The sequence below is a fragment of the Macaca mulatta genome, chromosome 14, assembly GCF_049350105.2.
Source record: "Macaca mulatta isolate MMU2019108-1 chromosome 14, T2T-MMU8v2.0, whole genome shotgun sequence".
Classification (NCBI taxonomy): Eukaryota; Metazoa; Chordata; class Mammalia; order Primates; family Cercopithecidae; genus Macaca; species Macaca mulatta.
The window spans coordinates 119,716,094-119,742,073 of NC_133419.1; the positions used below are offsets into that span (position 1 = coordinate 119,716,094).

General features: G+C 51.0%; 1 protein-coding gene across 8 annotated transcripts; it reads right to left on the reverse strand.

The window, feature by feature from the left end:
• Positions 1-12,287: 12,287 nt before the first annotated feature.
• Positions 12,288-25,885, reverse strand: HYOU1 (hypoxia up-regulated 1). 8 transcript variants are annotated; one of them, XM_015115946.3, is made up of 26 exons: positions 25,833-25,885; positions 24,749-24,846; positions 24,428-24,521; positions 24,171-24,249; positions 23,847-24,001; positions 23,646-23,722; positions 23,154-23,335; positions 22,787-22,902; positions 20,985-21,177; positions 20,643-20,777; positions 20,425-20,507; positions 20,156-20,288; positions 19,775-19,962; positions 19,374-19,512; positions 18,190-18,250; positions 17,975-18,054; positions 17,437-17,622; positions 17,133-17,305; positions 16,901-16,988; positions 16,677-16,799; positions 16,375-16,508; positions 16,163-16,247; positions 14,663-14,903; positions 14,518-14,568; positions 13,879-13,929; positions 12,288-13,752 (listed from the first exon to the last, which is right to left on the reverse strand). In XM_015115946.3, exons 2-26 carry the CDS (start codon positions 24,837-24,839, stop codon positions 13,691-13,693), a joined length of 3,000 nt encoding a protein of 999 aa, XP_014971432.3. In that variant the 5' UTR covers positions 24,840-24,846; positions 25,833-25,885; the 3' UTR covers positions 12,288-13,690. The 8 variants fall into 8 exon arrangements, with proteins under 8 accessions (XP_014971432.3, XP_014971429.3, XP_077820618.1 ...); XM_015115943.3 differs by having other exon boundaries at positions 13,879-13,932; XM_077964492.1 differs by lacking the exon at positions 25,833-25,885 and adding an exon at positions 25,755-25,822.
• Between the last annotated feature and the right edge of the window lie 95 nt (positions 25,886-25,980).

Consider the following 25,980-nt stretch of genomic DNA (forward strand, 5'->3'; position numbering starts at 1 on the left):
CAATGATGACAAAGCAAATGTTAACCCTGCCCATAGCTTCAACAGAAGATAACATAGCCTAACAAAGTCCCCAACAGTCCCAATCAGCCAGCGCTTCCCAACCCCTCCCCAATATAAAAGCCTCAGCTTGTAAGCGATCAGGGTCTCAGCCAGACTCCTGACTGGAACCCCTCGCAGGCTTATTCCTGTGAATAATCCTGTTTGGCCGTTAAGTTGCCTCCTGTCTCTCGCTCTCTTCCCTTATATCTTCCTAACAAGAGTGACTGAAGGAATTTTAAGTGTTCCAAAATTGAGAGCAAAGATCTTTTACTCTAGAGAAGGTGGTCGGAGAAGGGAGGAGGAGGAGATGAGATAAAATAGGATGACAGGCCGGACGTGATGGCTCATGCTTGTAATCCCAGCACTTTGGGAGGCCAACGCAGGCAGATCACTTGAGGTCAGGAGTTTGAAACCAGCCTGGCCAACATGGTGAAACCCTGTCTCTACTAAAAATACCAAAATTAGCCAGGCTTGGTGCTGCACGTCTGAAATCCCAGTTACTGGGGAGGCTGAGGCAGGAGAATTGCTTGGACCTGGGAAGCAGAGGTTGCAGTGAGCTGAGATCGTGCCACTGCGCTCCAGCCTGGGCGACAGAGCGAGACCCTGTCCAAAAAAAAAAAAAAAAAAAAGAATGGCAATGTCACTGAACTTCGTTAATTCAAAACTGAGTAGGAGCCTAGTTTGTACCAGGCACTGTGCTTTCAGCCAGGTAGATCAGAGGACCAGGAAACAGTGTCTCCAAAAGCAAACCAGAACAGATTCTTTCTTTACCTAATAGAGGAGTACAGAGCCATCAAGTTTTTCTCCCCTTTTATTTTTAAGATTAACATACACATAATAAAATACAAAAAGTGCAGGAATCTTACATGTACAACTTAATAATTTTTTACATATATTAATACCCCTGTAACCACCACCTAAATTAACAGCCCTATCGTTTTATTTTGGAAATGGAGTGATCTCAGCTCACTGCAACCTCCATCTCCGGGGTTCTTGACTGAGTTTTATTCTGTTGCCCAGGCTGGAGAAGTGGAGCAATCTCAGCTCACAACATCCACCTCCCAGATTCAAGAGATTCTCCTGCCTCAGCCTCCTGAGTAGCTAGGATTACAGGTACGTGCCACCATGCCTGGCTAATTTTTGTATTTTTAGTAGAGATGGGGTTTCACCAAGTTTGTCAGGCTGGTCTCGAACTCCTGACCTCAGGTAATCCACCCACCTTGGCCTCCCAAACTGCTGGGATTACAGGCGTGAGCCACCATGCCTGGCCAGCAAAAGTAATTTCTTTCTGAAGGAAGATAACATAATCCAAAACCTCAAATTATCTTTTTTTTTTTTTTGACAGTCTCACTCTGTCACCAAGGCTGGAGTACAGTGGTGCGATCTGGGCTCACTGCAAATTCTGCCTCCCAAGTTCAAGGGATTCTCCTGCCTCAGCAGAAGTCCCAAGGAGCTGGGACTATAGGCGTGCACCACAGCGCCCAGATCATTTTTGTATTTCTAGTACAGACAGGGTTTTTCCATGTTGACCAGGCTGGTCTTGAACTCCTGGCCTCTAGTGATCTGCCAGCTTCTGCCCCCCTAAGTGCTGGGATTACAGGCGTGAGCCACTGTGCCCGGCCTTAGAGCTGAATAGATTTTAAAATAATTGTGATTGAGGCCAGGAGTTAGAGACCATTCTGGGCAACAAAACATGATCTCTTATAGATAAAAAATTTAAAAACTGAATGGGTGTGGTGGCATGTGCCTGTAGTTCCAGGGAGGTAGGAATCAGCAGGACTTGTTTTCCCAACCCTAGTCATGACCCTGGCCAGGACCCTGCTGGCTGGAGCAGGATCTGATAGAAACAAGGTACAGTGGCCGGGCGCGGTGGCTCAAGCCTGTAATCCCAGCACTTTGGGAGGCCGAGGCGGGTGGATCACGAGGTCAGGAGATCGAGACTATCCTGGCTAACATGGTGAAACCCCGTCTCTACTAAAAATACAAAAAACTAGCCGGGCGTGGTGGCGGGCGCCTGTAGTCTCAGCTACTTGGGAGGCTGAGGCGGGAGAATGGCGTGAACCCGGGAGGCGGAGCTTGCAGTGAGCCGAGATCACGCCACTGCACTCCAGCCTGGGAGACACAGCGAGACTCCGTCTCAAAAAAAAAAAAAAAAAAAAAGAAACAAGGTACAGTGAAGAAGCCCACCAATCAGCAGATGGTGACAAAAGTGACCTCTAGTTGCCCTCACTGCTCATTAACATAAGAGACTCCCACCAGCGCCATGACAGTGTACAAATTCCATGGCAACACGCCATGGCAACGACTTGAAAGTTACTATATATGGTTTCATACACTTCCTGCCCCTTTTCTAGAAAGCTCTGAATAACCCACCCTCAATTTGCAAGTAATTAAAAGTGGTCATATACTTTTTTTTTTTTTTTTTTTTTTTTTTTTTTTTTTTGAGACGGAGTCTCGCTCTGTCGCCCAGGCTGGAGTGCACTGGCCGGATCTCAGCTCACTGCAAGCTCCGCCTCCCGGGTTTACGCCATTCTCCTGCCTCAGCCTCCCGAGTAGCTGGGACTACAGGCGCCCGCCACCTCGCCCGGCTAAGTTTTTGTATTTTTTTTAGTAGAGACGGGGTTTCACCGTGTCACCGTGGTCTCGATCTTCTGACCTCGTGATCCGCCCGTCTCGGCCTCCCAAAGTGCTGGGATTACAGGCTTGAGCCACCGCGCCCGGCCAAAGTGGTCATATACTTAAAAACACACACACACAGACACATGAAGTGGGTAGAAATACAGCTGCTAACAGGCCATATGCTGCTACTCTGGGCACACTGCATGTGGGTTAACCTTGCTCTGCAAGGAGTAGCACCTTGCTATTGCTGCTGTACTCTGCTGCTTCGATGAAGTTGCAAATTGCTTTCTTTTACCACCATATTGCCCTTGATTCTTTCCTGGGAGAAGCCAAGATCCCTTCTGGGCTAAGCCCCAATTTTGAGACTTGCCAGCTCTGTATCACCAGCTACTTGGAAGGCTGGGGCAGGAGGATCACTTGAGCTCAGGAGTTTGAGGCTGCAGTGAGCCATCTTTGAGACTTTGCACTGCGCCCAGGCTACAGAGCAAGACTCTGTTTAAAAAAACAAACAAAAAGCTGAGTGCAGAGGCTCATGCTGTAATCCTAGCACTTTTGGAGGCCAAGGTGGGCAGATCACCTGAGGTCAGGAGTTCGAGACCAGCCTGGCCAACATGGTGAAACCCCGTCTCTACTGAAAAAAATACAAAATTAGCCAAGCATGGTGGTGCATGCCTGTAATCCCAGCTACCCGGGAGGCTGAGGCAGGAGAATCGCTTGAACCCAGAAGGCGGAGGTTGCAGTGAACTGAGATCGTGCCATTGCACTCCAGCCTGGGCAACAAGAATAAAACTCCATCTCAAAAAAAAAAAAAAAAAAAATATATATATATATATAGGCTGGGCATGGCGGCTCACGCCTGTAATCCCAAGACTTTGGGAGGCTGAGGCAGGCAGATCACAAAGTCAGGAGATTGAGAACATTTTGGTCAACATGGTGAAACCCTGTCTCTACTAAAAATACAAAAATTAGCTGGGCATGGTAGTATGCGCCTGTTAGCCTAGCTACTCTGGAGGCTGAGGCAAGAGAATCACTTGAATTCTGGTGGCGGAGGTTGCAGTGAGCCGAGATCGCACCACTGCACTCCAGCCTGAGCGACAGAGCAAGACTCCATCTCAAAAAAGAAAAAAAAAAAAAAGCAAAGAAAATTAGAGATGGTATCAACATGGGAGAGGTAACTTGATAAATTAATACTGAGGAATTTATTTGGTAAAGGGGGATAATATCAATTTTGAAAGTTTAAGGAATTGACAGAAAAAATAAACATAAGAATAGGTCTTAATAATTAAAGAGTGGCCGGGCGCGGTGGCTCAAGCCTGTAATCCCAGCACTCTGGGAGGCCGAGGCGGGCGGATCACGAGGTCAGGAGATCGAGACTATCCTGGCTAACACGGTGAAACCCCGTCTCTACTAAAAAAATACAAAAAACTAGCCGGGCGAGGTGGCGGGCGCCTGTAGTCCCAGCTATTCGGGAGGCTGAGGCAGGAGAATGGCGTAAACCCAGGAGGCGGAGCTTGCAGTGAGCCGAGATCTGGCCACTGCACTCCAGCCCGGGCGACAGAGCGAGACTCCGTCTCAAAAAAAAAAAAAAAAAAAAAAAAAATTAAAGAGTAACCACCAGAATAATCTCAGCTGTCATGCTTGGCTAATTTTTAATTTTTACTTTTTGTAGAGATGGGGGTCTCACTATGTTGCCCAGACTGGTCTCGAGCACTTGGGCTCAAGTGATCCTCTCACCTCAGCCTCCCATCGTGCTGGGATTATAGGCGTGAGCCACTACACCCAGCCATGTGAGAGTTTTAATTCCTCTACAGCCTCATCAACACTAGTTTTCTTTTTTCTTTATTTTCTTTTATTTTCTTTCTTTCTTTCTTTTTTTTTTTTTTTTTGTTGAGACAGAGTCTCACTCTGTCGCCAGGCTGGAGTATGGTGGTGCGATCTTGGCTCACTGCAACCTCCACCTCCTGGGTTCAAGTGATTCCCCTGCCTCAGCCTCCCGAGTAGCTGGGATTACAGGCGTGTGCCACCACGCCCGACTAAGTTTTGTATTTTTAATTGAGATGGGGGCTTCACCATGTTGCCCAGGCTGGTCTCGAACTCCTGACCTCAGGTAATCCGCCTGCCTCGGCCTCCCAAAGTGCTGGAATTACAGGCATGAGCCACTGCGCCCAGCCAATTTTTGTATTTTTAGTATGGACAGGGTTTCACCATGTTGGCCAGGCTAGTCTCAAACTCCTGGCCTCAAGTGATCCACCCACTTCAGCCTCCCAAAGTGCTGAGATTACAGATGTGAACCACTGCGCCTGGCCTACAGAGAGCAGGTTTATTAATCAAATGCTAACAGTTGGGATATGGCCAGACTCATGCCTTTAAAAGACTCTTTCAGCTTTTTGGGCTCAGTGAAGAGATTTTATAAGAAAAACTTGGTATGGGAAACATGGGAGTGGTACAGGAGGGTGTCTGCGTGTCTTGTTCTGATAGCTCTCTTGAGTAATTTCTTGTCTGGAAGCCCAGCTGGCATCATCTTGACTCCTACCTGGTGGTTTTGGATTAATTGTTCATGACTCCCCCGAAACAGGAGAAACAGGAGGATTCCGTAGCTGAGTCTTTATTACTGGCTTGTTTCAAAATTAGGCCCTGTCCGAATAAGATGGCTCATGCTTGTAATCCCAACACTGGGAGGCAGAGGCGGAAGGATTACTTGAGCTCAGGAGTTTGAGACCAGCTTGGGAAGCATAGAGAAACCTTGTCTCTACTAAAAATTAAAATGGTGGCACACACCTGCGGTCCCAACTACTTTGGAGGCTGAGGTGGGAGAATTGCTTGAGCCCAAGAAGTTGAGGCTGTAGTGATGATCACATTACTGGACTCTAGCCTGGGTGACAGAGTAAGACCTTGTCACTAAAAAAAAAATATATATATATGTCAGGCATGGTGGCTCACGCCTGTAATTCCAGCACTTTGGGAGGCCGAGGCGGGCGGATCACCTAAGGTCAGGAGTTTGAGACCAGCCTGGCCAACATGGCAAAACCCTGTATCTACTAAAAATACAAAAAAATTAGCCAGGCGTGGTGGCAAGCACCTGTAATCCCAGATACTTGGGAGGCTGATGTAGGAGAATCGTTTGAACCTGGAAGGTGGTGGTTGCAGTGAGCCGAGATCGTGCCACTGCACTCCAGCCTGGGTAACAGAGCGAGATTCCACCTCAAAAAAAAAAAAAAAAAAAGTAGCCACTGGATTTTCTGAGCAAGCACATAATTAGAGAAGTGAGTGTTGTGCATGGGAGTGCCTGGTGGGGAGGGAAACAAACTGTTTGTTTGTTTGTTTGTTTTTTGAGACTGAGTCTCAGAGTCTCGCTCTGCCGCCATGGCTGGAGTGCAGTGGTGCCATCTTGGCTCATTGCAACCTCTGCATCCCAGGTTCAAGCAATTCTCCTGCCTCAGCCTCCCATGTAGCTGAAACTACAGGCGTGTGTCACCACGCCCGGCTAATTTTTTTTATTTTTAGTAGAGACGAGGTTTCACCATGTTAGCTAGGATGGTCTTGATCTCCTGACCTTGTGATCTGCCCGCCTTGGACTCGCAAAGTGCTGGGATTACAGGCGTGAGCCACTGCGCCCGGCTCAAAGAGTTTTCTTTTCTTTTTTTGAGATGGAGTTTCGCTCTGTCTCCAGGCTGGAGTGCAGTAGCACTTGGCTCACTGCAGCCTCTGCCGCCCAGGTTTTTTTTTTTTTTTTTTTTTTTTTTTGAGACTGAGTCTGGCTCTGTCGCCCAGGCTGGAGTACAGTGGCCGGATCTCAGCTCACTGCAAGCTCCGCCTCCCGGGTTTACGCCATTCTCCTGCCTCAGCCTCCGGAGTAGCTGGGACCACAGGCGCCCGCCACCTCGCCCGGCTAGTTTTTTGTATTTTTTTTTTTTTTTTTTTTTGAGACGGAGTCTCACGCTGTTGCCCAGGCTGGAGTGCAGTGGCGCGATCTCGGCTCACTGCAAGCTCCGCCTCCCGGGTTCCCGCCATTCTCCTGCCTCAGCCTCCTGAGTAGCTGGGACTACAGGCGCCCGCCACCGCGCCGCTAATTTTTTGTATTTTTAGTAGAGACGGGGTTTCACTGTGGTCTCGATCTCCTGACCTTGTGATCCGCCCGCCTCGGCCTCCCAAAGTGCTGGGATTACAGGCTTGAGCCACCGCGCCCGGCCAGTTTTTTGTATTTTTTAGTAGAGACGGGGTTTCACCGTGTTAGCCAGGATGGTCTCGATCTCCTGACCTTGTGATCCGCCCATCTCAGCCTCCCAAAGTGCTGGGATTACAGGCTTGAGCCACCGCGCCCGGCACCGCCCAGGTTTAAGCAATTCTCCTGCCTCAGCCTCCTGAGTAGCTGGGACTACAGGCGCCCGCCACCATGCGCAGCTAATTTATTGTATTTTTAGTAGAGACAAGGTTTCACCATGTTGGCCAGGATGATCTCGATCTCTTGACATTGTGATCCGCCTGCCTCGGCTTCCCAAAGTGTTGGGATTATAGGCGTGAGCCACCACGCCCGGCTCAAAGAGTTTTCAAGGATGTTTTAAGGCTATATTCTGAGATTAAGAAGGAAACGTTAAAAACAGTTTTGGTTTTTTTTTTGAGTGGGGATCTCCTGACCTCGTGATCCGCCCGCCTTTGCCTCCCAAAGTGCTGGGATTACAGGTGTGAGCCACTGCACCCGGCCTAAAAACAGTTTTATAAAACTGGATTTTATTATACTAGGAAAAAGATTAAAAATAAAATTTAAAAATGTTTCAAAATGCATTTTGGTGCTATGCTAATAGGTTACACTTTTAGTGTCATATTTATGAAATCATTATTATATTAAACCATTCTTGCATTGCTATCCACAAATACCTGAGACCAAGTAATTTATAAAGAAATGAGGTTTGTGGCCTGGCATGCTGGCTCATGCCTGTAATCTCAGCACTTTGGGAGGCCGAGGTGGGCAGATCACAAGATCAGGAGCTCGAGATCAACGTGGCCAACATGGTGAAACACTGTCTCTAATAAAAATACAAAAATTAGCCGAGTGTGGTAGGGTGCGCCTGTAATCCTGATTACGCGGGAGGCCAAGGCAGGAGAATCGCTTGAACCTGGGAGGCGGAGGCTACAGTGAGCTGAGATCGTGCCAGTGCGCTCCAGCCTGGGAAACAGAGCAAAACTCCATCTCAAAAAAAAAAAAAGAGGTTTAATTGGCTCACGGTTCTGCAGGCCTCACAGGAAGCGTGGTGCTGGCATCTGCTCTACCTCTGATGAAGCCTTAGGGAGCCTTCAATCATGGCAAAAGGGAAAGTGGGAATAGGCTCGTCACATGGCAAAAACAGGAGTAAGCAAGTGGTGAGAGGTTGGGATGGGGAGGCTTGCCACACACTTTTAAACAACCAGAATCTTGTGTGAACTCAAAGCAAGAGTTCACACATCACAAGTGGATGGTGCTAAGCCATGCACGAGGGATTCACTGCAATGACCCAAATACCTCCTACCAGGTCCCACCTCTAATGTTGGAGACTAGTTTTCAACATGAGATTTGGAAGGGACATATTTCCAAACCCATATCAATTGCCAAATCCAAATTCCCATATAGTTTCTTCTAAGAGTTTTATAGTTTTAGCTCTTAAGATTAAAAATAATCTTGTCTTATTTCTGATCTTAGAGGGAAAGTTTTCAATATTTTACTATTGAGTATGCTGTTAGCTGTGGGGGTTTCTGTTTTGTGAGACAGAGTCTCACTTTGTCACCAGGCTGGAGTATGGTGGCACAATTTGGACTCACTGCAACCTCAGCCTCCCGGGTTCAAGCAACTCTCTTGCCTCAACCTTTTGAGTAGCTGGGATTACAGGCGTGTACCACCATGCCCGGCTAATTTTTTTTTTTTTTTAGATGGAGTCTCACTCTGTCGCCCAGGCTGGAGTGCAGTGGTGTGATCTTGGCTCACTGCAAGCTCTGCCTCCTGGGTTCATGCCATTATCCTCCCTTAGCCTCCCGAGTAGCTGGGACTACAGGCACCCTTTTGAGAGCTCAAAAATAAAAAAAAAAATAAAAAAAAATAAAATAAATAAATAAATAGCCTTGGTGACAGAGTAAGACCCTGTTTCAAAAGAAATGAATTGGCCGGGCGCGGTGGCTCACGCCTGTAATCCCAGCACTTTGGGAGGCCGAGGCGGGCGGATCACAAGGTCAGGAGATCGAGACCACGGTGAAACCCCGTCTCTACTAAAAATACAAAAAATTAGCCGGGCGCGGTTGTGGGCGCCTGTAGTCCCAGCTACTCGGGAGGCTGAGGCAGGAGAATGGCGTGAACCCGGGAGGCGGAGCTTGCAGTGAGCCGAGATCGCGCCACTGCACTCCAGCCTGGGCGACAGAGCGAGACTCCGTCTCAAAAAAAAAAAAAAAAAAAAAAAAAGAAATGAATTTTTTATTTCTTTCTATGTTTTAATTAATTATTTATTTTTGAGATGGAGTCTCGTTCTGTCACCCAGGCTGGAGTGCAGTGGCCGGATCTCGGCTCACTGCAAGCTCTGCCTCCCGGGTTCACGCCATTCTCCTGCCTCAGCCTCCCAAGCAGCTGGGACTACAGGCGCCCGCCACCTCACCAGGTTAATTTTTTGTATTTTTTAGTAGAGATGGGGTTTCACTGTGTTAGCCAGGATGGGCTCGATCTCCTGACCTCATGATCCACCCGTCTTGGCCTCCCAAAGTGCTGGGATTACAGGCTTGAGCCACCGTGCCCAGCCCCCCCCTTTTTTTTTTGAGACAGAGTTTCGCTCTTGTCGCCCAGGCAGGCTGGTCTCGAACTCTTGACCACAGGTGATCAGCCCTCCTCGGCCTCCCAAACTGTTGGGATTACAGGCGTGAGCCACTGTGCTGGGCCTTTTTTTTTTTTTTTTTTTTAAGAGTCAGGGTCTCTGGCTCAAGCCTGTAATCCCAGCACTTTGGGAGGCCGAGACGGGCAGATCACGAGGTCAGGAGATCGAGACCATCCTGGCTAACACAGTGAAACCCCGTCTCTACTAAAAAAATACAAAAAACTAGCCGGGCGAGGTGGCGGGCGCCTGTAGTCCCAGCTACTCGGGAGGCTGAGGCAGGAGAATGGCGTGAACCCAGGAGGTGGAGCTTGCAGTGAGCTGAGATCCGGCCACTGTACTCCAGCCCGGGTGACAGAGCGAGACTCCGTCTCAAAAAAAAAAAGAGTCAGGGTCTCTGCCTCCCAGGCTGCAGTGCAGTGGTACGATCACAGTTTACTGCAGCTTTGAGCTCCTAGTCTCAAGTGATCCTCCTGCCTCAGCCTCCTGAGTAGCTAGGACTACTAATTTTTGTAGAGATGAGGTCTAGCTATGTTGTCCAGGCTGTTCTCAAACTCCTGGCCTCAAGTGATCCTCCCACTCCTGCCTCCCCAAATGCTGGTATTACAGCCATGAATCACTGCACTTAGCCCCGCCTTTTTTTTTAAGAGCACTTTTAGGTTCACAGCAAACTTGAGGGGAAAATACAGAGTTCCTGTATATTCCCTTCCTCCATACACTCACAGCTTCCCCCGTGATAAACATTTCACACCAGAGGTCTACAGGTGTTACATCTGAGGAACCTACATTGGCACATCATATTTGCCCCAAGTCTACAGTTTCAGTTGTCTTGGTGTTGCACATTCCATAGGTTTTGACAAATGTATATGTACCCACCATTATGGTGTCATACAGAACTTTGGGAGATAATAAATTGTAAGTTCAGTGATTGTAACAAATGTACCACTCTGGGGGAGATCCAATATGTGGGGACAGGAGTTATATGGCAACTCTGTACTTCCTGCTCAATTCTGCTTTCTGCTGTGAATCTGAAACTGTCTAAATGTCATCCAAAAACAAAACAAAACAAAACAAAACTTCCACATTCAAAACTTATGTGACTTGTTCAACTTTTAGAGAAGAAAAAAGACAACCTTCATGGTTATTGTTATTTTTTTTGAGATGAGTCTGTCACCCAGGCTGAAGTACAGTGGCACGATCTCGGTTCACTGCAACCTCAGCCTCCCGAGTTCATTTGATTCTCCTGCCTCAGCCTCCCGAGCAGCTGGGACTACAGGCGGGTGCCACCACGCCCGGCTGACTTTTTGTATTTTTAGTAGAGACGGAGTTTTACCGTTTTAGCCAGGATGGTCTCAATCTCCTGACCTCGTGATCCGCCTGCCTTGGCCTCCCAAAATGCTGGGATTACAGGCGTGAGCTACCACACCTGGCTGGGCCTTCATGGTTACTAAATGTAAATACAACGGGGCTAGGCTCAGTGGCTCATGCCTGTAATCCCAGCACTTTGGGAGGCCAAGGCAAGCAGATCACTTGAGCCCAGGAGTTCAAGACCAGCCTAGGCAACATGGTGAAACCCCATCTCCACCAGAAAATACAGAAATTAGCCAGGTAGTCTCTGCTACAGGGTTGAGTGGGAGGATTGCTTGAGCCTGGGAGGTCGCGGGTGCAGTGAGCCAAGACGGCACCATTGCACTCCAGTCTGGGTGACAGAACACCCTGTATACTGTATACAACTGCTTAGATATGTACATGATTAAAGACAAAAGGGATCCTTCCTTGGTAATAGAAAATTTGGGTTAGGAATGCTCCATCCCAAACTGATGAACAACTGAAACTGTGCGACAAATGGTGAATCTCTACCAACACATTCCCTTGGCTAAGTAGGAAGAACAAGGGTGAATGGGTCCGAATTAAGCTCAAATCTAGCTGAAGCACTCAACATTGATTCATTCCTTGGACCAATTACTTACTAAATCTCTATGAACTGGTATCTTGTTTGTACCATGAGGTTGCTATTTTAAAAATTAATGTTACCAGCTGGGCCTAGTGGCTCACATCTGTAATCCCAGCACTTTGGGAGCCCAAGGCAGGTGGATCACTTGAGGTCAGTTCGAGACCAGCTTGTCCAACATGGCAAAATCCCGTCTCTACTAAAATACAAAAAAAATTAGCTGGGCATGGTGGCGGGTGCCAGTAATCCCAGCTACTCGGGAGGCTGAGGCAGTAGAATCACTTGAATCCGGGAGGCGGAGGTTGCAGTGAGCCTGGATCGCACTATTACACTCCAGCCTGGGCAACAGAGCAGGACTCAGTCTCAAAAAAAAAAAAAAAAAAAAAAGTTACCTAAAAATACCTGGGATATAGGAGTCCAAATAATGTTAGCAGTAAAATAAAACCAGTATTTTGTTCCCATGAAAAAAATACATATACAAATCTCAACTAAGTCCAAAGTGTTAATAACATTTTGATAATTATTCAAACATTTTTGAGGTTTTCACTGTCACACATGCTGGAGTGCAGTGACACGATCATAGCTCACTGAAGCCTCAAAGTCCTGGGCCCAAGGGACCCACCCTGCAGCCTCAGTCTCCGAAGTAGCTTGGTCTACAGGCACACATCCCCACACTCAGATTTTTTTTTTTTTTTTGAGACAGGGTCTCGCTGTTGCCCAGGCTGGTCTGGCCTCAAGCGATCCTCCCATCTTGGCCTCCCAAAATGTTAAGATGACAGGTATGAGCCACCATGCCTGGCCCAAAGTTTCTATTTAAAAATTTTTCTATTTTTAAAAACTCACGGCACAAAAACTGTAGAAAAGAATATTTTATTGAAATAGTTTCTCAATTAACAATGGAGCAAAGTACAACTTGACTCAAACCTGTCCAACCAGCATCAATTGCTACTGAAATAATTCAAACATACAGAAGGGGTGGGGGTGGGGTGAGGGGTGGGACCCTTAGGCCCCATCTCTGCCAATGTGGCAAAAAAAAAAAAAAAAAAAAAAGGAAAAGACAAAATGACTGACACAGCCAGGTTCATTCTTGTCGTGGACCTGGGGTGGCAGCCCTAGCTTCTGCTACAGACGGAATACTGGAGACGGGCTCCCTAGGCATAGGCATGGTGGGTCAGGGGTCCCCATCCTAGCAGAGCGATGCACAGAGGAAGGCCAGCCCTGACCCTCCTCCTTCATCCACAGGCCTGCCTCGGAGAGAGGGAGGTGGCATCTCTACATTCACGCCATGGTCTCTCCTTTTCCCAGGACCTTGGGATAGGGGCTCACAGTAGAAAGCACATTTGGTCAGCCCAGGGGTCAGGGGGTGAGGGAAAGGCTCTGTCTGGGAGGAGCAGAACAGCAGAAGAGAGGAGGAGGCAGGGAGTTACAGGAACCTGGGGTACCAGGCTGCTGGAAAGATGCAGATTATGACAGAGCTTGCAGGATGTGGGCACCCCATGCCAACCTCTCTACGTGGCTTTCCTCTTTGGAGAGGTGGTGGACTCCCTTCTTCACTGTGTCCCTCCCTCCTCTGGCCACTAGGGGTCGGAAATACGAGTGAGAATCCTTCCAGATTTACTTCCACCAATCCAGAGGTACAGGTTTTTAGGCAAGGGGCAGAGAACTGCCCAATTTGCAGCAGGAAGCCAAGGAAACCCAGGGGGAAAGAAGCTGGATGGGAACGGGGGAGGGAGGCTCAGGGAAAGAGAAGCCCGCAGAGGGAGGAAAGAGTACAGATAGGCACTCGGAAACCAAACCTGGTAACCGAGGCTCTGAAGACACTGGCCTGAAAGAATGCTGATCGCATGGTGGGAGAGGAAGGGAGGGAAGGAAGGATCACCAGAGAAGAGTGGAAACTCCCCAGCAACCCCAGATACCCTTCCCATCACCAGGACCCATCAACCACTGGCAGCCATTCTCTCCCTACCCACAGGCAAATTAAGACATAATAGTGATTTTTCCCAAATTTAGGGCCTATATGGGTAGGGAACAGGGAGTGGGGCTGGGGAAGAGAACAGGTTCCATTTTTAACCACAGAGGTACTGCAGAAGGAACCAGTGAGCTGTCTCTCCCTTCCCCTTCTCCACACCTCCAATCACGGGTGAGAAAGGAACTCCAGCCGAGGGCAGGACCTACCCCTCCCCCCACCCTTGATGTTTAATAAATAGAAGTAGTGGGGGAAGGGGGTGGAGATGAATGGGAAAAACAGAGGTGGGCGTTATAGTTCGTCGTTCTTCAAAGGCCGCTTCTGTCCTGTCAATTGTTCTTTCTGTTCAGGTTCTGTTGGGAGTTTGGGGGAGCAAAGGAATCACGGCAGGTGAAACAGAGGAACCAACCCCAGTTCTTTGCAGAGGATTTCCTGAGACCCTACCAGGCTTCCCACTGTAGCCCCAGCTCCACCCTCACCTGCTCCAGGACCTCCTAACTCCAAAGGCTCAGTGTCTCCTGGCTCCGATCCTGCTTTGGAAAGGAACAGGTTAGTCTCCTCAAAAGGGAAGAAGAGGCTAAGGGAAGGCTGGGCCAGTTTTTCCATGAAGAGCCACCTAGTAAATATTTTAGGATACATGAACCACATTTGGTCTCTTTGCCTACTCTTTTTTTTTTTTTTTTTGAGACAGAGTCTCTGTTGCCCAGGCTGGAGTGCAGAGTGCAGTGGCGCCATCTCAGTTTACTGCAATCTCCGCCTCCCAGGTTCAAGGGATTCTCCTGCCTCAGCCTCCTGAGTAGCTGGGATTAAAAGTGTGCGCCACCACGCCTGACTCATTTTTTTGGCATTTTTTAGTAGAGATGGAGTTTCACCATGTTGGCCAGGATGGTCTCGAACTCCTGACCTCAGGTGATCCACCCGCCTCAGCCTCTCAAAGAGCTGGGATTACAGGTGTGAGCCACCGCGCCCAGACTTTTTTTTTTTTTTTAAACAACCCTTTAAAAACGCAAAGGCCATTCAAGCTCATGGGCTGTCTAGAAACAGGCTGTGCCTGCCAGTTTGCCTAGCCCTGGGCTAATGCAACATCCACGTGCTCAACCATGGTTGCTCCAACTCACCAGTCTCTACTTTCTCCGGTTCTGAAATGGGCTCTGCATCTTCAGTCTGGCCTGGAAGGAAACCAGGGGTAAGACACAGCCTCAGGAGGGAAAGGAGGCCATCTCTCTGTCCAGCAGAACATGCAGCCAGGTACCCTGCCCTCACCTGCTGGAAGGATGACCTTCTCCCCCTGGTCACTGGCACTGGCATTGAGGGGTGGCTCTGCCCGGGTCCCATTCTTGTCTTTGGGCCGGGGCCGGGGCTTGGTAAACTTGGCCTTATTGAGCAGATACTGCACCTCTCGGTCCAGGGCCATCATCTTGGCCTCAATGTCTTTTGAGAGCAACACGGGCTTCTCTGTGGCGGGCAGCTTGGCCTGCTCGGCCAGAGTTGCATTCTTCCAGGCCTGTGGGTGAGACCAGGAGAGGCTCCGAGCTAGCCATGGAGAGAGCAGACATCTCTGTCCCAGATGGAATCACACCCTCAACCAGCCTCTTCCCTCAGACTGCAAATCACTGCCACCCCTGGCCTCAGTCCCATGAGGCTAACAGACTCCTCAGAAGGGTATTATAAAGGTTCTCCACAATGAAGTCCCAACCTGCATGTTTCTGGCTTACATCCTACTACTCTGGAGTGACTGCAACTGAACAAACCCCTTGAAAATTCCTTTTTTATTTTTATTTTTTGAGACGGAGTCTCGCTCTGTTGCCAGGCTGGAGTGCAGTGGCACGATCTCAACTCACTGCAACTTCCGCCTCCTGGGTTCAAACAATTCTCCTGCCTCAGTCTCCCGAGTAGCTAGGACTACAGGCACGCCCCACCACGCCCAGCTAATTTCTGTATTTTTTTTTTTTTTTTTTTTTTTTTTGAGACGGAGTCTCGCTCTGTCGCCCAGGCTGGAGTGCAGTGGCCAGATCTCAGCTCACTGCAAGCTCCGCCTCCCGGGTTCCCGCCATTCTCCTGCCTCAGCCTCCCGAGTAGCTGGGACCACAGGCGCCGCCACCTCGCCTGGCTAATTTTTTGTGTTTTTAGTAGAGACGGGGTTTCGCCGTGTTAGCCAGGATGGTCTCGATCTCCTGACCTTGTGATCCGCCCGTCTCGGCCTCCCAAAGTGCTGGGATTACAGGCTTGAGCCACCGCGCCCGGCCTAATTTCTGTATTTTTAGTAGAGATGGGGTTTCACCATGTTGACCAGGATGGTCTCAATCTCTTGACCTCATGATTCACCTGCCTCAGCCTCCCAAAGTGCTGGGATTACAGGCATGAGCCACTGTGCTCGGCTGAATACTCCTTTCTTGACTCTCCACTTCTGAGCTGTGGCTCAAGAGCCCCCACACATCCAAAACAGTTTCTACTTCACATGCCACATCAGTCTCACCTAGCCAAACCCTGGACCATGTTCTGACCTAGGTCAAATCCCAGCCCCTCAAAGCAGCTTTTTCTATCCTCATGGCATGGGCATTTTGCTTCTCCAGTCTGATGACTCTTATGGCCATGGCTCTTGCTTGGGACTAATCAGATGTGGGCTCAAATACAAACATCTTTTGTCTTCAGATTAGATGCTAAGCCAGGAGGCAGGGGTTGCTGTGGCTTCCTCTCTCCGCCTCTCCCACAGTACCTAGGATGGCAGCTAAGTATCTGGTTAAGTATTTATGAAGTGATTACCCAGGTCTCATTGATGACTTTCTCTAATGTTGTCATCTCCACCTCAGTGAAGATCTGGTCCATCTCTGGGATGAGCCTGGCCCCCCTGGAAGGCAGAAAGGAGACCATTAACTTCAGAGGGAGAGGGGTCTGGGGTGTGGGGAGTGGGAAGCTGGGAGGAATGAGAACCAGTGGCCTGGCAGGACTGCATACAGGGTTCAGGGGCTGCTTACTTGAGGAACATGCTGGAATGGTTGAGGAGATTATCGAGGGCAGACAGCCGTTCGGGCCACTTCTTGCGCTCCTCTACCCGAAAAAACAGCCCTTGGCACAGCTTCCTCAGCTCAGCCAGCTTCTCCTTCAACATCTGATGGATGTGGGATTAGGCAGAGGGGTGGAGGGACGACAGCAGAGCCTGGAGTCAGCCCCCTGTCTTTCTTTATGGGCTCAAGCCCCGGCTCTTCTCTCTCTCTCTGACCCTGGGAGAGGAAGGAGAGCTCCCATTCCACCTGCCATGTCCTGAGAGGCCCCTCACCACTGTGGTGGCTCCAACACCCTCATCCTCCAGCCAGGTGGATGCGGCGCTGAGCTTCCCAGAGATCTCCTCACGCTGCTCCTCTGTGGACACTTCCTGGTACTCGGGCTGGTACAGCTTGTCCTGGGTGGGGGACATGCAAACACATGCACCCGCAAGCCCAGGGGCAACGCCCGCAGAGCCAGGCATAAGCCCGCAGGGGCTGCTGCCTCCTGCCCACTGACCTGGGTCTCAAAGATGAACGCTTCCAAGCTGTTGGCAGCTTTTTCCCGTTCCTGCTTCTCCAGGTCTCGGAGTGTCAAGTCCTGAAGTCTACGGGACGAAGGAGGGGTAGGGATGAGGGAGAGAGCGAGTGAGAACTTGAGACTCTGGGTCAGACAGCCCTCCCTCCCAGGGCGCCATCCCACACCCTGCCCACCCTGCCCACACATGTACACACCATCTGTCCTCACTTACTTCTGCACCGACTGAGCCAGCTTATCCTCTGGCAAGTCAGGCAGGTCCAGAACGACCAGCTCCACCCCAATCTCCTCAACCATTCGCTGCTTCCTGGCAGGCTTCTGTTTCTTCTCTCCCTCTGGGGCTGGAGCGATGCCCTCAGGCCCTGCCTCTGCCTTCTCACTTGGCTTCTGGGTGGGAAGAGTCAGGGGTGTCAGGAAAAGCCTCTGCCCTCCTACATTCTCCATGGGGTCAGATACAAGGCAGTTGCCCGCTCCCTTAGTCTCTGGATCCACACTGGCCTTCCTCCGCCACAGCTCACCTGGGCCTCAGACTTGTCCCCATTTTCTTTTTCTGTGGCCTTTTCTCCCTCGGGGGCTGCATCTCCCTTAGGTTCAGGGGGCAGGGGCTGAGAGCCATCCTCCACCGGGGCCTCAGCTTCCTCCTTGAGCTCCACCTGCTCCCCAGGCTCATCCTTGCTCCCCTCTGCAGGGCTCTCCTCTTCCTCCTGGGAAACACCGCAGGCGCCCCACGGAATGATCAGGAGCAGAGCCTCCAGGCAGGCCTGGCTGAGCACCGCTGACCCCATGGGGGTTCCATACAGGTGACCGCTCTATGCAAATGGTCAATGGCCTGCTTGGACTGTGACAATTTAGCTGGACAAAGGAAGAGAATCTGGAACAAGGGGAATGGGCCTTGGGAGCACCGGTCAAGAAACAGTTGAGAGCCCAGAAGATCCTGGGGAGTGAATGGTTAACATAACAGGGGCAGGTGTGGCCTACCCTCACCCCCTTCCTCTGCTGCTACCACCTGCATCCCCCACTGTCCTCCATGCTCCCCTGGCTCCATCCTGAACTCACCTGGACAGTATCAGTACCGTTCTCCTTGGCATCTGGTGTGGTACCGCCTCCAAACAGGCTGGAAATGGTGTTGCCAAGTTCTAGGGGGAGGAAAACCCAAAGACTCAAAAGGAGACCACAGCACTGACTCCACCTTCTAACCCAAGGGCCATGCCCTGTCCACCACCCGAACGCTCACACATTCTCTCCCGTACACACATGCATGCCCATCTTACTGGTGAGAGTAGATTCCTCTTCTGGGCTGTCCTCCACTAGTGTCTCAAATACAGACTCCACCTGAAAACAGGTTCAAAATCAAGAAACACACAGGCTAATCCACCTGTTCTCCACAAACATCCTGCCAAAGTGGGTGTCTGCTTATGCACACTCCATGCTGTTGCAGGCCTAGTCTCTCAGCTGCCTTTTCTAAGGACTTGGGAGTTGGTTGCCCATCTCTTGATTAGGAGGCCTCCACGAATAGGGTCCCAGCTCCTCTTTCCCCAAAGAGCCCCCTACTTCTCCACTCAGTAATTGTATGAGCCATTAAATCCATATTCCCAGATTTGTTCTTCAAAAACGGATTCCTGCCTGAGTACAGTGGCTTATGCTTGTAATCTCAACAGTTTGGGAGGCCAAGGCGGGTGGATCACTTGAGGTCAGGGTTTTGAGACCAGACTGGCCAACATGGTGAAACCCCATCTCTACTCCAAATAACAAAAATTAGCCAGGCGTGGTGGCGGGCGCCTGTAATCCCAGCTACTCAGGAGGCTGAGACAGGAGAATCGTTTGAACCCGGGAGGTGGAGGTTGCAAGACTGCGCCACTGTACTCCAGCCTAGACAAGCAGACTCTGTCTCAAAAAAAGTAATAATAATAATAAGTGGATTCCTGAGGCCAGGCACAGTGGCTCCCACCTGTAATCCCTGTACTTTGGGAGGTTGAGGCAGGAGGATCGTTTGATCCCAGGAGTTAGAGACCAGTCTGGGCAACATAGTGAGACCCTGTCTCTATAAAAAGAACAAAAAAATTTAGCAGGATGTGGTGGCACATGCATATCATCTCACCTACTCAGGAGACTGAGATGGATCATTTAAGCCCAGGTGTTCAAGGCTGGAATGAGCTATGACTATGCTACTATATTCCAGCCTAAGTGACAGAGCCAAGACCCCATCTCAAAAAAAAAAAAAAAAGAGTGGATTCTTCAAACTATTCAACAGTTCCAAGAAATTTACAATGCCTATAAGCACTTATAGGCTATAAGGAGGTCTGCACCAGATCATCGCTTAGCTGTTTAGAGCCAACATTTTTCTGATTCCTAAACTTCTGGTTACCATATCCTAATGCCATGTGGAACCCACTTTGGAAATGGCTGGCAGGGCCTGAGCCCCTGCCCTGCACCCAGGGTCTCCTTTAGCTCTCACCCTATCTAGACTGAGCACGCCACTCTCATCCAGGTTGAAGTGAGCCTTGATGCCCTTGGACTCGTAGTCAGGATACTTCTTGAAGCTGTCACCCACCCCTTTTAGCTTCACTGTGGTCAGATTCTGGGAGCCAAATACCCTGGTTGGGGAGGAAAGAGGAGTTCAGGGGGACCCATTCCAGCCCATCTCCCCCTCTAGACAACATGGCCTCCTGGCATGAGGTGTCAGGGGCACTCCCCAAGGGCACACTCAGGAGGATGGATGCATTCTCCAGAGAAGTTGCTCATAGCTGCCCTGTTTCAGTCCTGCAGGCCCACATCCTCCCTCACCCCCAGTCCTCATTGTCCAGCAGCCATGCCTCCCTGTCCCTGGAGCTCCCATCCTGCACCCCCGCCCCTCACCGAAGATCTTCAGGCCCCAGGAAGCCCAGGTCACCGTAGTTGATGTGGAAGTTGAAATCATGGCTGTAGCGGTTAAAGGTGATGACTTTGCGTTGAGGGTAGGGCCCCATCCGAGAGAAAAGTACCCGTTTATTGTGCTTTAGGCTGTGAACCCCAGGCTCCTCCTCCACCTCCCTCGTGAACTCCACCTACACAGCAGGCAGACAGAGGCATACTGTTGCACACTAGAGAACCCAAGTAGGTTCTGGGGTAAGGATGGGGGTAGGGTGGGGAATACCTCTTAGCAGAAAGACAAAGGGATGAGACAGAGCAGACAGAAGGGGAAACCCCACTTGGGAGAGGTAAAGGGAGCTTGTCACCTGCTTAGTCAGGCTCACTCACCAGGATGGGGTAGACCACTGCATCTCGGACGACAAATGGCTTCACTTTAAAGGCTTTGCTGAGTGCAGCTGCCTGGTACACTGCCCCCATGGCAGCTGCTTCATCTGCATTGATGTTCTTCCCCAGCTCCTCCCTGGGAAAATCCCAAGCCTCAGCACGGCCTACCCTGGAGCATGCAACTGGGACTTCCCCCCTCAGCCCTCCAGCTGCTCAGCCCAAAGCTGTGCCCCAGGCAGAACTCAGCCCAGCGCTCTAGCCCCTAAACTCACTTGCCCACGGCCTTCAGCAGCACCTCCTGAACTTTGGGGACCCGAGTGGCCCCGCCCACCAGGATCACCTGCTCAATCTCATCCTGCAGTGGGTAAGAATGAGAGGTGGAACAGCAGACACTTAGTGCTCTTCCTCAGCACTGACTCGTCCCTTGACATCCCATGGGTTTCCTATGCCCTTTCCTACAGGGCATTCCCACCTTCCCCTACTCGCTCACCAGACTCATTTCGGCACTCTGGAGGGCCTGCTGTACAGGCCCAGGCACCCGCTCAAACAAGTCTGCACACAACTCCTCAAATTCCACACGAGTCACTTTTGCCTTGAAGTCCACATCATCCATCAGGCCTTCAATCTGGGGAAGGATGGGGACTGTCAGGGAGTTCTTGCCCAGGTCCCACTCTCTTGGTGAGTAGGACAGAAACAAAAAGAATAGGTCTTTGGGGAGGATGGTAGAGGGAGGAGCATGGGCCATGCCAGGAACGAGCAGTCTAGTTCAGTGGCAGGGTCCCCCACCCTCTACGTGGGACAAATATAGCCTCAACCAGCCACTTGTGGGCACCTGTGCCATGTGGTCAGCATTGGCACTGAGGACGGTTTTGAGCCGATTAGCCTCACGCAACAGCTTGGCCATGGCGCGTGGGTTCTCCCGCACATCCTTTGCTCTCTGACCCTTGCGCTGCTCATTGAAAAGCCCAGCCAGGTGTTCTCGAAGCCGGAGCTCCATCTCCAGGCCCCCCAGGGTGCGGTCAAATCTGTTGAGAAAAGGGAGCAGGGAAAAAAGTGAAGAAAACATGGGGTCCCCACATCTGCATAGGAGCCTGACTCTCATCCCCACATGGCAACTTTCCTTCATCTCAGGGGACCTTGTTCATCTCCAGTGCCCCATGTGTGGACACACACTCTGCCCTCAACGCTCTACAGCACAGCTGACACCTCACAGTGACCCTTCTTCCACTCATTCATTCGACAGTGTTTACTGAGCATTACTTAGTACTTCTCTCTGGGAATACAAATGTGGCAGCGGGGAGAGAGACAGGGTCCCTGGTATGGAAAAGTTGAATAGTCGCATAAATGTGAAATTATCACTACGTCACATGTTGTAAAGGTCAGGGGACAATGCCTGAAGAACATGCAGGGGGAGATTCAAGCTACTGAGGGAGGCCCAAGAACATGTCCCCTAAAGTGATGCTTGAGGCTGGGTGCGGTGGCTCACGCTTGTAATCCCAGCACTTTGGGAGGCCGAGGCGGGCAGATCACGAGGTCAGGAGATCAAGACCATCCTGGCTAACACGGTGAAACCCCGTCTCTACTAAAAAAAAAATGCAAAAAATTAGCCGGGCGAGGTGGCGGGTGCCTGTAGTCCCAGCTACTTGGGAGGCTGAGGCAGGAGAATGGCATGAACCCGGGAGGCGGAGCTTGCAGTGAGCCGAGATCTCGCCACTGCACTCCAGCCTAGGCGACTAAGCAAGACTCTGTCTCAAAAAAAAAAAAAAAAAAAAAAAAAAAAGTGATGCTTGAACTGAAACCTGAAGGATGAGTTCAGTGCAAGCATCCCTTGAACTGAAGAGTTCAGAGTTCACTAGCTGGAGGGGAAAGAACATTCTAGACAGAGGCAATAATGTTCATAAAGAACTTGAAGTGGGAGAGTACATGGCAAGTTCCAGAGGAGGGCAAGCATCTGGGGCTCAAAGAGCAAGAGGGCTCAGGGCTCAGACAGGCTGCAGAAGGCAGGGTTGAGACAGGCGCAGGGAAAGTTTTGGAGCCAATGACAGGTTTTTAAAGAAACAGGTTAATGATCAGGTTGGATTTTAAGAAGAACCCTCTAATATGAAGAAAGAAGTAAAAGGAGACATCACCAGAAACAGGGAGATGTTTTTAATTCTGCAAATAAAAGCTGATGGTAACTTGGACTGGTTGGTAATGGTGAAGTCAGAAAAAGATGGCTTCAAGAAATGAGACAACAGGGCACATGTTCTCAGGATCTCCTGAAGGCTATGTCACAGGTCATAAAAATAAAAAAAAATTAAAAAACATGACAACAAGAGTGGTAAATTATTTAACTGGAAATGACAAGAGAACAAAAACATGATTGAATCTGACACCCTACATATGGCCTGCAGCTCCATGGATTTCCTTAGAATACGTTTCGAAAGTTCATGTCTTCCAATTTTCCCAAACTGTCCTCCCCTGCACCCCAGCTTCGCCTTACTCTTTGTGAGTGGTCCCCTACAATGACTGATGGCTCAATCGGGAGAGCATTCCTGCAGCATGCAGGACAGCAAAGCAGTGTTTCTTCTCCAAGAAGAAACCCCTGACTTGAGGGTCTTCACAAGAAGCCCTCCCTGCCAAGTACCCACTTACCCTACTCCCCGGATCTGCAGCTGTGGCTGCATCCCAGCTTCCTTAGTCTTCACCATCTGGTAGGTCACAATGGTGCATACAGTGCTGCCCGAGCCCATGTCATAGAACATGATATTCTGTAGAGATATCAAGGCAACTGTCACAGGAACCTTTTCAAACTCCAGGGTGCCTGCCTGCCCACCCGCCTGCTTCCAAGGGGCTGTCTGACTCTTAACATAAAGCTAAACAGCTCCAAGAGGGACTGGGAGGAGGCTATTGGTACATTTTGCCAAGGGCCAGCCCATGCAAACAAGATGCAAAAGGGACCAAGTGGCCTCCGTCCTTAGATTCAGTCACCCTGCATGTCTGGTCAGGCCCCCCGGCTCACCTGGGCAGTGGTGTTGATATCTTTCCGGCGGAAGACACCATAGCTGAGGGCAGTGGCAGTGTTGTCATTGATGAGCTGCAGCACTTTGAGGCCAGCCATGCGAGCAGCCTGCAGCACAGCTCGGCGCTCGGCCTGGTTGAAGAAGACTGGCACGGTGATCACTGCATCCTTGATGGGCTGCTCTACAGATGACAATAGAAAAGAGTCCCACCGGCTCCACACCTTAGATGAGGGCTTCTAATCTCATCACTAATGACATTTTGGACGAAGTAATTATTTGTTGTGGGTGCTGTCCTGTGCACTATAGGACGTTTAGCAGCATCCCTGGCCTCTATCCACTAGATACCAGTTGCACCCCTTAGAAGCGACAACCAAAACGTATCTTCATATGTTGCTAAATGTTCCCTGGGAGGCAAAGTTGCCGCTGTTTGAGAAACACTGCCCTAGATCCTGGGGAGCCTGGCCATGAAGGGCCCCACCTTGACTACTCACCTGCAAAATCTTCAGCTAGAGAACGAGAGTAATTGAGAACCATGCCCAACACTTCCTCAGGTGAGAACTGCAGCTGCCTGAGGGGAGGGAAGGTAGTTGGAGCCAAGGAAAGTCAGGCATTAAGGCGGCACAATCAGGAACACACACCAATGAGGAGCCCAGCAGAGTTGCTGAGACCACCTTCCCCAACAGAACACTCACGGGCTGATCTGAAAGTGCACAGTCTGCCTCTGTGGGTCGAAAGTCAGCTCATGCTCCGGGAAGCGGGCCTGGTAAAGAGCTACGTGGGGGTTATCTGCCTGCTTCCCCAGGAGGTGCTGGAAGTAACGCAGCGTAGCCTTTGGATTCTTAATGGCCTGAGGGGTGAAGAAGGAGCAGAGTATTAGGCTCCCAAGTCCACCATTACCTACCTCTTACATCACAGAGACTGATAAGGAAACAGACTCCAGGGGCTGCCATCTCCTCTCCTCTGCCCACCACTCTGGTGGGAACTGCTAGCTCTGGGAAGGGGGACTGCTAGCTCACCATGCTTGCTGCACTGTCTCCAAAGAATCTTTCATTTTCTTTCAGGGTCACAATCACTGGGGTTTTCCTCCGAGATTCCCTGAGGAAAAGAGACTTTGGGCCCAGGTGCCTGCAGCAGAAGGACTCAGAAGCCTCGACACTCACACACATTTAACCACTCAGACGCCGAAGTCTGCTGTGGGCACTATGACGAACACATTCACACTTGCAGCCCAGACTCCCTCGTTCCCCACCCTTAACACAGGAGCCACCCTCACTTATTCAAGACAATTTCCATGGGCACTCCAGGTTTGACGATGGCCACCTTCATGGACTCACTGCCCAGGTCCACAGACATCACTGCCAGCGTATCTGAAGGGAAAAGAGGTTTGTCAGTTAGCTCTCCCTTCCCCCACCTTCCTGAGACCCCCCTCTAATCAAAGCATACCACTTTCCATAGGTAAACGAACATGGCAAAAGACAAAAAGGTCTGGACCTAACAACTCAAGAGACTTCTGACCAAGAGCCCCAAGCCCGCTTCCCATCACGCATCCTTCAGTCATCATTTATCCATTTGCTCCCTCTACTTGGGTACATACCACTCAGTGCCAACAGGTCTGCCAAGAGCACAGCCACCAAGGCCCAAAAGACTCGCCTCCTCGGCCTCTGCCTCCTAACTTTGACTGTCATTGTGCCCCTGGGGGAGGCGAAGAAAGAAAACACTTCAAACTGGATGCCCGGAGTGAAGGAGACAGAACCACATCCCAGAACGGAGAAGCTGTAAGATTCATACCTACTCCATTCTTACCCAGGGCAAAGCAGCCTACTTCTCCCCCTCTCCCTCCTGATGGGTACTAACCACTCTCTAATCATCCCAGCAGCGCCCACACAAAGGCCCAAGTGAAAGAGCATGGGTCCTCAGCTATGCCACATCCCTAAACAGAGAAGCTAACAGGACAAGACGAAGGAGACCCGAGCCTTTCATCCACCACACAGGCAGTGAGTGCCGCACCGCAGCACTGTGCCTGTTGTCAGACACCTGGGGTGCGGCCAGGGATCCCCGCCCAGGGCACAACCACCTCCCCACACCTGGAGCTCCCCCGCTGGCGGGGAAAGCCAGGCTGGGCCTGGACGGGAAGAGAAAGGTAATGACGTTGGGGGTGACTAGGATGGAGGAAAGGCCTGTCTCCTCCTCGGCATCCCTGCGGGTTGTCCCGCCCCCTCCCTTTCCCCACCTCACTCCCCGGCCCCGCTGTGCCCACAGACGCAGTGCCAGGGGCGGTAAGGTTCCCCGCCCGGCAGGTATCCGGTACCCGGTGTTCACCTAAGCCTCACCTGACGAAGGCGGCGGCTCCCACTCCCGGAAACGGATCCCGCCCGTCCCAGCGCGTGGGGACAGACCGGGGGGCCGAGCTGCGAGCAGCCCGGTGCGAGGCCGAGTGCCCGGCGTCCGCGCGGCCCTCCCTTGCGCTTCCGACCCGCCCCCGGAGCTCGCACGCTGTCTCCCCTAGGAGGGGTGGCTGGCCCGCACCTCCATCCACCCCCGCTACCTCTTGCCTCCGCTCCTGCGGCCCCAGCTCTGGGACAGACGCGACACGAACGTACCCACGAGGCCGGCAGCACCCCCGACCCGCGCCCTTCACAACTCCCCTCGGTTTGCAAACTGTTACATTAGCCACCAACCTCTTGGCGGCGTCTCGCGCACCAGCCGGCCCCGGACGCGGCGCGCGCTCATTGGCGCCTCGGCCGCCCGGCCCTGCGCCGCGCGCCCGGCCCCGCCCCTGCCGCCCCGGCGCGCGTATCCATTGGACCACGTCCCAGGCCCCGCCCT